The sequence below is a fragment of the Hordeum vulgare genome, chromosome 5H (assembly GCF_904849725.1).
Source record: "Hordeum vulgare subsp. vulgare chromosome 5H, MorexV3_pseudomolecules_assembly, whole genome shotgun sequence".
Lineage (NCBI taxonomy): Eukaryota > Viridiplantae > Streptophyta > Magnoliopsida > Poales > Poaceae > Hordeum > Hordeum vulgare.
This window is the reverse complement of record NC_058522.1, coordinates 562,594,712-562,604,519: the sequence shown is the minus strand read 5'-3', so window position 1 is coordinate 562,604,519 and position 9,808 is coordinate 562,594,712. Positions and strand designations below refer to the sequence as shown.

The 9,808-nt window shown below is 46.4% G+C and overlaps 1 protein-coding gene across 1 annotated transcript; it reads right to left on the bottom strand.

The window, feature by feature from the left end:
• Window positions 1-281: 281 nt before the first annotated feature.
• Window positions 282-2,997, bottom strand: LOC123453022 (ras-related protein RABE1c-like). The gene is made up of 9 exons (XM_045129779.1): window positions 2,814-2,997; window positions 2,623-2,714; window positions 1,773-1,845; window positions 1,569-1,669; window positions 1,409-1,474; window positions 1,235-1,332; window positions 881-943; window positions 612-704; window positions 282-525 (listed from the first exon to the last, which is right to left on the bottom strand). Exons 2-9 carry the CDS (start codon window positions 2,693-2,695, stop codon window positions 448-450), a joined length of 645 nt encoding a protein of 214 aa, XP_044985714.1. The 5' UTR covers window positions 2,696-2,714; window positions 2,814-2,997; the 3' UTR covers window positions 282-447.
• Between the last annotated feature and the right edge of the window lie 6,811 nt (window positions 2,998-9,808).

The window sequence follows — 9,808 nt, the reverse complement described above, 5'->3', positions numbered from 1 at the left end:
CTGACTCACACAGTCAGTGCTGCAGCCCAGGAAATGACTGACTCACACAAAGTCAGTGCTGCCGCCCAGGCAATGACTGACTCGCACAAAGTCAGTGCTCATGCGACGAGTATGGGCATTTATTGATTTTACAATCGAGTTTTGCCCACAGGCATGTAACGAGACTGCCCATTTGCTAAGCAGCTATGGATGCAAGTTACCACGAGAGGCGGTCCAAAAACTTCCCAACGTTTAGCGGCCATCAGAATATACCAGAGTTTCATCTCAACAAAAACAAAAAGTTTCCACCGATACTGCAAGTAATTGCTCTGACTTAACACCAATTTGTCCAGATCCTAACAACAGCAATAACTTAAATAACACAACGAAACCAGCACACAAAGAATGGAATGACAAGAATTACAAGCACCGTGTCGCAACTATCTCTTTTCCCGTGGCGACGACGGTTCAAGACCCACAGCAAGCCGACTTCTGTCCTGCTGCTGCACTGGCATCACCCTCCGTGTTGATCTTGATAGTTCCCCCCTGAAACCAACGAGGTTACTGTAAGGCACTGCCCAGTTGTGGGAATCGCAAAGATGTTTTCAGAACTATGGGAATGATTGGGATACCTCAGGCTTGGAATCAGCCTCCGAGAGTCTCTGCTTGATGTCTCTTGCAATAGAGAAGAAAACCTGCTCGACATTCATGTTTGTCTTTGCACTCTGCAGGGACAGTAATATATAAAGGATTATGTGTGGGAAACAAATGCTAAGGTATCAGCAGTTGGGCACCACTGCTTAGAAATATGCCATACAAATAAATCAACATAAAACTTCACTACTGTGCAGCGATTAAATGCTACATATAGCAAGGTAGAAGGGTTGTGACTTTCACTAACCGTTTCAAAGAACTGGATCCCGTATTCATCGGCCAGGGCCTGGCCCTTTGAAGTGGGAACAGCCTGCATCAAAGCAATTGAGCATTTAAGAGAGAGATGAATGTAAACTGTAAGGATAATAATGCTGAGCATGTTTTCTTTTTTGTTTGCATCACATCTAATTGTATCAGAGTAACATATGTGCAGCTTAAATCTATTTTAACAAGTAGTAACATCTGCACAGCCTGAATATAATTCGGTGAATTATCTATTTTCTGCATTGCATACGAAACAAACTAGTCCGCAACACGAAGTTAAGATGAAACGACTACAGAAAAAACATGGCTAGAAACAAGTCAAGATAAAAGAGTATACCCTTTTGCTTTCATCCATATCCGCTTTGTTCCCCACCAAAATTTTGCTCACGTTATCTGAAGCATGTTGTTCAATGTTTTTGATCCAATTTCTTATGTCTGCGAACAAAGGAGATAATCAGAAAACGTAACAAAATTGAAAGAGAATCTGAAGCACAAAGGTTCAGGTCGTTACTATTGAATGACGACTCGTCCGTGACATCATAAACAAGTAAAATGCCCATGGCTCCCCTGTAGTAGGCTGCAAAGAAGAATATCACATTTTACAAACTTCATCAATATAATCAAGAGAAACCAGAAACACTCTTGCTTTTGCTCAAGGCATGCAACCATACCAGTAGTTATAGTCCGAAAGCGTTCTTGGCCAGCAGTATCCCAGATCTGCAACTTAATCCGCTTGCCATCCAACTCAACAGTCCTTATCTTGAAGTCAATGCTGTTTCAAGAAACCCACGGTCATTTTTCATAACTTTCCACAAGCATTCCAATGCAGAATGATAATTTCCAACCAGATATTTTGTGACTTGTACAGTACATACCCAATAGTGGTGATGAAGCTAGTGGTGAAGGAGCCATCTGAGAACCGTAGGAGCAGACAACTTTTTCCAACACCTACATAGGTAAATAGAATTTGTGAGTGATTGCTAATGGAGCACCATACAAAGCTACAGCCCACGCCACAAAACCTCAATGCTGGAATCCAGAAGTATATCAACTGGGAATACTCAAAGAAGATGAGCCAAAGCAAAGATATAATTAGATAAGCCATGAAGGATTCTCTAGACACGAAATCAAAGAAATTATGTGTAAAGCTATGCATCAGTTACCCGTTCCACATCAATCAATATGAAAACAAGAAGAGCATAGGTAACCAAAACATAGAGGTATGGTAAGGTGACAGAAACAGGGGCAAAGCTAGTGGTTTGCTTCGTCCTGATTCAGTTACTTCTACAGTTAAGAGGGAAGAGACATGCAATTCGTTATTTTACTTATATTTCATACCAACCATGCAATTTTGTTAGAACCAGGGCAAGGCCGTTACATGAACAAAAGTTTCTTCCTGACTCCATATGTACCTAACTACATCATTGCTTGCATCAGTTAGTTCTGCGATTACAAACATAGCTACTATTGCTTGTATATGTGCGAGCAGGAACAAGCTACTCTTCTCACAGAGCACACACCATCCATCCAACAAACACAAGAGTCTAGGTTCTACCGCCCTTCCAAATTTCACACGGGCACACAGCAGCCTTCGCAGAAAGTGATCTAGGGCACCAGATCCCAACCGGCGCACCGAAATCAAACCGCCTAACAAGCCGCCAGATCCCGCGCGGATCGAGAGGCGGAGACGGGGGCCAGGGGGGGGGGGGGGGGGGGGGGGCTCACCGCTGTCGCCGATGAGGAGGAGCTTGATGAGGTAGTCGTAGTCGGCCCGAGCCCTGGCCGGCGGCGCCGCCATCGCGCCCTAACTCCCGGGCCTAACAAAAAGAAGAAGAAAAAAACCGCGGCGAAATTAATAAATTAGATCGGCGCAGCCAACGGGGGGCGAAACGAACGGCGCGGACGGACGGACGGACCGAGCGAGGCGGGGACGGCGTCGCTCGCGCGCGTGCTCCGATGCGGCGGCGGCGTTCGCTCGATCGATCTCGGCTTCGTCTGTCTCTCTCTCCCCGCGCGAGCAGCGGCGCGTGGGAGGGGCCGGAGAGGAGGGGAGGGAGGAGAGGGGGGCTGGGCTGGGTTGGGTTGGGTTGGGTTTGATCGATCGATCGGCGGCGCGGGGTGGTGGTGGTGGTGGTCGCACAGAGGGGGCGTGCTAGATTAGCCAGGCCCATTTGGCGGCTAATACTGCTTCTTCTTTTTCTTCTCCTTTTCACCTTTTACCGTTTCCTGATTTTTATTTGGTCTTATTTTTTACCCTTTTATTTATTTCCTCTTAATTTTTATTTTTATTTCCTAATATTATTTTTATTCAATAATATTTGTGAAGGTACACGATGCACATTTTAAAAAGATGCGACAAACGTTCCCTTTTTCATTTTTGTAAATACAGTACTTCTTACACATCTACAATTCTAAAGGTGCATGGTGAATCTTTTGGAAAAAAAATTTGAGGGGAAATCTTTGAAATATACGATAATAATTTCTAGCACATAATGGAAAAAGTTAAATACGTGATGAACAATTTTTAAATATCTACTACGCCCTTCGTCTTAAAATATAAGACGTTTTTTTACACCAAGTATCTTCCATTTACTTATCGATTGAGGTTATTAACCGAGCTTGATTACTACTCCGTCCTTTTCGGTTTATAGAAATCAAATCTGAAATCTCATCAACCAAGGTGAATTGTGAGTGGATGGTACTAGTTTTAACTAGCCAATGGAATATTTGTCACATTTTGAATTTCTGAGGCAATAAATGTAGCATCCTCCCTTTCATTGGACTTGCATGGTACATGTAAAAAAAGATGTATGCATAGCCACTAATTTTCTTTCTCTTATATCTATAAATTAAATATGACATGATATTCAAATCACTTTAACTTAATTAGACTCAAAATGAGCCTAATATAATGAAAATCTGAAATTTTTGAGATGAGTCATATAAACCCGAAAGGAGGAAGTAAGATCCATGTATTGGAAGGGGATTTCCTAAAAAATGTACTGGAAACCTTTACCCTTTTCCCTCCCCTAGTTCACTTAGGACTCATTGTTTCATTGATAGTAGTTCTTCGGTTTGGACAACAAGTCCACGAACATTGTAGTTCAACAGACTCGAATTGATGCTACTCATTAGGGAAACTAGGACACCTCTTATAAACAGGGGCATCACTCCAACATTTAACAGCGAAGAGTCGCCAGGGCAGTGGCAAGTGCAGCACACAACGGCAGGTACAAACAAGCGTAGAAGGTAAATCAAGATCCTTTGAACTAAGACGACCAGGCCGTCTCCGATGGCATCGTCGCTTGTTGTCGATGGCATCATCGCGCGCCTGCTTTCGATGGTATATCGGGGCCACTCCCCCCCCCCCCATGGTGCAACAAGGCATCCTCCACCGTCGTCGCCAAGTCACAGTCCATCTTGATCAGGGCCCGGAGTACTGTGATGGCAATGTCCGGAAGCCTCCACTGGAACAGGGCCACAAAACGTGAAAATTGCTTCCTGTGTAACCTATTCGCCCTCTCCTACAATGTCAATCCGCTGGAAAAGTAGCCTTTTCCGTGAGTTGTACAATGGGCATGCTCTTGTTCTTGACACGCAAATGCAGGCCGCGCCAGTCGAGGTTGAAGCTGGTGACTCCAGCAAGAGTCTTCCCCTAGTTGTGGGTGGCCTGGGTGGTGTAGAGCCTGGATGCTGCAGCTCGAAGGAGGGGTGACCACACTAAGATGAAGAGCAGCCCGGGAGTTAGGAGACGTCTCCCCGGGCGTCTCATGTGCTTGACCCGCGTTGAAGAGCATCGGGCATGCCGCAGGGCATGGCTCCTCACCGGAATCACAGCAGACAACATGTTGTTGGAGCGGTGTGAGGGAGTGTGACAGCCCGATGCCGACGTTCCAGAAGATTCCCCTTTCTTTCCGTTTTCGTCGTGTGTCTATTTTCTTTTGTCGCATCATCGTCGCATCATGCGCATCATCCGCATTGCATCGGCATTTCCGTTGCCGTCACTTTTCAAACTTGCATCCGTTGTTAGTTGTCGGTTCTCGTCGTTGTTCGTTCTGAGCCCGACCACACACGCACGCGCCCGCGGCATCATCAAATCCTTGTTTTTAAAAGTGTGTTTACAACTTTCTCTGATCGGGTTGAGATTTGACGTGCAGTCTTATTTTAATATAGCTAGGCCGCCTATCAAGTTTCGTCGCAATCGGAGTCCGTCTGGTATCCGAACGATCGACCGTAGCGGCACCGTATTCGGTATATCGTCGGACGTTTTATTGGTGTTTTAAAATATCGTTGTTGGGTTGCCCATTTCCCTCTCATCCCTACGTAGCCCAACCACACAGCCCACTAGTTCCACCTAGCCACTTCCTCCGTTCGTGATCGTCGGATCGCGATCGGACGGACGAGGTCCGCCCCACCACGGACCAACCCTATATAAGTATCACCCCCCTAGAGAGACCCCTCTCACTTCACTAGGGTTTCCCCTACCCATTTTTACAGCCACCCCCCTAAAAAACTCCACCTGCTAGGCCTAACCCTCTAAATCCCGCAACCCAAACCCTCTGACCAAATCTGGCCATTGGATTTACATCTAATGGCTCAGATTCGCCCAAATCCCCACCTACCGGACATGTCCGTGGTCAAATCGGACATGTCCGGGCGACCACAGGAGCTCCTTCCATGCTCGCAACTCCTCTCCCTGCCCGAGCTCGTGCGAGCACCATGGCCAGCCCCGCCGCCTACGCCCGGTGCCCCGCGCCTCCAGCATCCTCGTCGGCGGTCCCGTGCAGGCCCTCCTTCGCGCCACCGTAGCCTCGCCCCGCCTCGCCTCCCTGCAAGCCGCAACCAAGCCTCGAGCACCTCAAGCCGGCCCGCTCCTCGCCGTCGCCGGAATCCGGCGGAGCCCCACCGGGATCTGGCCTCCCTTGCCCCCGCTGTCGGCCGCCGCCAGGGCGTGCCCTCGGGCACGATGAGGAGGACGACGCCCGTGGCGCGCCACCTACCCCCCCCCCCCCCCCCCCCCCCCCCGCTCGGCTGGGCCCCGAGCCGGCCCAGGCCAGGGCGCCCCAGCGGCCACTAGCCCGACATCCTCCCTCGGCCCAGCTCCCGCCGCCGAGCCAGGCCGGCCCAGGTATGCAGCCCCCAAGCCCTCTAAATTACGCCCCTGCCCTGATTAGCTATTTTACGGCCATTGTTAGGCCCGTTAGTAATTTAGGGATTTTCGGAATTAAAAAATTCCACAGAAATAGCCGATATTAGAACGTTCGTAACTTTTTAACCGTAAATCGGATCGAGGCGTATTGTATATGGTTTTTCTGTAGAATTTCGCGTAGAATCCGAATTTATCACTTGCATAATTGTTTGACGTTGTTTGACGTGCCAAATGCATAGATTTACGTGCTGTTCCAATAGGATCCGTTCCGTAATTATTTCTCGTGCGTGTCCGGGTTGCTCGAATGCCGTAGTAGAAATGTTCATGTTTTAGGAACCCCTTTGCAATGTATTTTAGAGTAGTCGTTGGTATTTTTGCATGTAGGGTTTAGCCGCTAGTTTATATTCTGTGTTTAGGATATTGTCTCGCATTTGCTTGTGACAATATTTTTGTGTTGCAACCCCATATGTTTTCTGTGTATTTAGTTTTAGCTTTTGAGCAAGTTAGTTCGCGCGATATTTTGCCATGTTGCCCTCTTGTCTATTCCGTAGGATTTATTCCTTCCTTCGTTTGAAGGAGTTGTCAATTAGAGTTTTGTTCTTGGATGTTTAGTCTAGCCCCTGGTATTTTTGGTTGCAATAGAAATCCATGTTTAGGTGTGCTTTGGTTGTTCTTTACTTGCTAGGAAATAGTGATGTTTTAGAGATGCCGAAATATTTCCAAGTCTGAGATCTGTTATATCTTGTTGTTGTCTTGTCTTGCTTCTATCTTGTGATCTGTAGCTCTTTTGAGGTTGGTCCAATGGAGTTAGTTGTAGACTTTGGAATTCTCTAGCATGCTGTAAGTTTTCATGCCATTTGGAGTCATGTAGCTTATGGTTTTGCTGCTGTCGATATGCCTTTAGATCGAAAACTGCAGCTTCATAAACTGCTATTTTCACTAAGTTTGAAATAGTGTGTGAGATGCCATTTTGTGACCTCTTTTCCTAGTGTTCCATGCTTCCATGCTAGTTGTTGTTAGTTGTTTGTTGTAGTTCTTCTTGCCCTCTACCGTGTCATGCCTTGGTTGTGCATATTGGTTTTGTGTAGCTCGTAGTTGTGGGGTGTAGAAAATGCTATGTGGCTGATTTTGGCAGATTGTAGTGATATCTTGTTTTGCTCGTAGTTGTTGAACCGTAGCTCCGTTTTGATCGTGTCCTATATGAAACTTGCTTAGAATCTCGTGTAGTTCATTTTATCTCGCTGGTTGTATGTTTTGTAGTGCTCGTGACCGTCGTTGCACACATATTGCATTCATGCCATCATATCTTGCGGTGTCCGTATCTTTTGATCCGTAGCTCCGTTGGAGATGTTCTCTATGTGTAAATTGCTTGTAACGACGCGTAGAATCATGTGAACCTATTTGTTTTGCTGTTTAACAACTAATTAAACGTGTTAGTTCAGATCTGGACATAATTGTAAATTAACATGTGAGGTCGTCTCGGAGGTGCTATATGTCATTTCCGACCTCATTTAAAATGCCTAGATAGGTAGTTTAAATACGCTTCACCTCTTGCGATGTTAAACCACATTTAATATTGTGGTGTACCTAATCGGGATAGAACTAAATAAATAAACGTGGAGTTTCGTCAATATGCAACTCGTTGCATATCGAACTTCACTTAATGTGTAGTGTTTGATTGTGTGAGTTGTCATGTCGTGTCTTGTATGTGTTCAGCTGCTCATGCATCATATGTGTTGTGCTTCATGTGGTGAATATCGTGTGTTGATGTTTGTTTCCGGTTTCCTCTGTCTCGATAGAGTTCCGTAAGCGTGTCGGATGTGAGGACCCGTTCGACTACATCGGTTCGTCTGCTTCACGGAGTCATTCTTCTTCCAAGCGGGATCTCATGCAAGATGACCATTTCCCCAGATACCATTACTACCATTGCCATGCTAGTATTACCGTTTCTATCGATTATGTCTCATTGCCTACCACATGTTGAATATCAGCCTCTGAACAATGCCATGAAAACCTTCAACCTGTTCGACCTAGCAAACCACTGATTGGCTATGTTGCCGCTTGCTTAACCATGTTGTTAGCGTTGCTAGTTGCAGGTGCAGTTGCTTCCATGTGATAACATGGGTCCCTTGTCATATCACCATATTAAATGCTATTTAAATTAATGCACCTATATACTTGGTAAAAGGTGGAAGGCTTGGCCTTTCTAGCCTGGTGTTTTGTTCCACCTTTGCCCCCTTAGTTTCGGCTACCGGTGTTATGTTTCATAATTGAGCGCTCCTAACACGACCGGGGTTGTTATGGGGACCCCCTTGATAATTCGTTTTAGATCAAAGCTGGTCTGGCAAGGCCCAACATTGGTACTATTTGCCCAACATAATAATTTCGTTAACACTGAAATGCATAGGGAGTTAGCGCTACCCGAGGAGTAATTCTACATAATACAGGGGGGCTAGTGCTGATGGTGCTGGTCCAAAACAGAGCATCGTGCGGGGCCAACCCGGGGCAACTCGGGAGATGTCTATCAGGCCACCGTACGCTTCGCTTATCCGTCGTGTCCTGACAACGAGATACGCGGCTCCTATCGGGATCGTCGATACGTCGGGTGGCCTTGCTGGATTAGTTTTACCTTTGACGAGATATCTTGTGCATCGGGATTCCGGTGATGCTTTGGGTAATCTCAGAGTTGAGGTTTTCCACTAAGGAGTCCGACGAGACCGCGAGCTTCGTGATCGAGGATTTCTATGCGGCTTGTGGTAATTTGTGATGGACTAGTTGGAGCACCCGTGCAGGGTTAAATCTTTCGGAAAGCCGTGCCCGCGGTTATGTGGCAACGTGGAAACTTTGTTTAACACTGGTTCTAGATAACTTGAAGTAACTTAATTAAAATATGCCAACTGTGTGCGTAACCGTGACTGTCTCTTTCATGAGTTCCTTCTTCGACCGAGGACACGGTGGGGCTATGTCTGACGTAGGTAGGTGTTCAGGATCATTCATTTGATCATCAGTAACTCATGTCTGTTATGCGTAGATCTTCCCCCTCTTATTTCTTATACTCGTAAGTTTAGCCATCAAATATATGATTAGCCGCTGCTGCAACCTCACCACTTAACCATACCTCACCCATTAAGCTTTGCTAGTCTTGATACCTTTGGAAATGAGATTGCTGAGTCCCCGGTGGCTCACAGATTACTACAATACCAGTTGCAGGTACATGTAAAGGTTACTTGACGCGAGCGCATTGATTGTTCATTTGGAGTTGCTTCTTCTTCTTCTTCTTCATCATCATTGATCTAGGATGGGTTCCAGGCTGGCAGCCTGGGATAGCAAGGATGGACGTCGTTCTTCTTTTCTCGTTTGTTTTCGTCCGTAGTCGGACCCTGTTCTTATTCATGATGATTATGTATTATACTGATGTGACTCTGATGTAGCTTTGTGGCGAGTGTAAGTCAATTATATATATATATATATATATATCTTATTTTCAGTAAATGTACTTGTAATGATATCCATTCTTGCAACACGACGAGATGCGCTTCTATCCCTGACGAGGCCTTCGTGCCAAATTGAGGATAGGGTCGCATCTTGGGCGTGACAGGGAGCTTTGAGTCCGGGAGGTGGCATGCCACTGCAGATGAGGTGGTGACCGAGCAGCCCAGCCCGGTGGCACGTCCTCCCGCGGCTCTTGCGAGCTGAGACACGTCGCCACATGAAGTAGCTAGTCAGCGGCAGTCAGGTAAGGTTGCAGCTCGATGATATCTT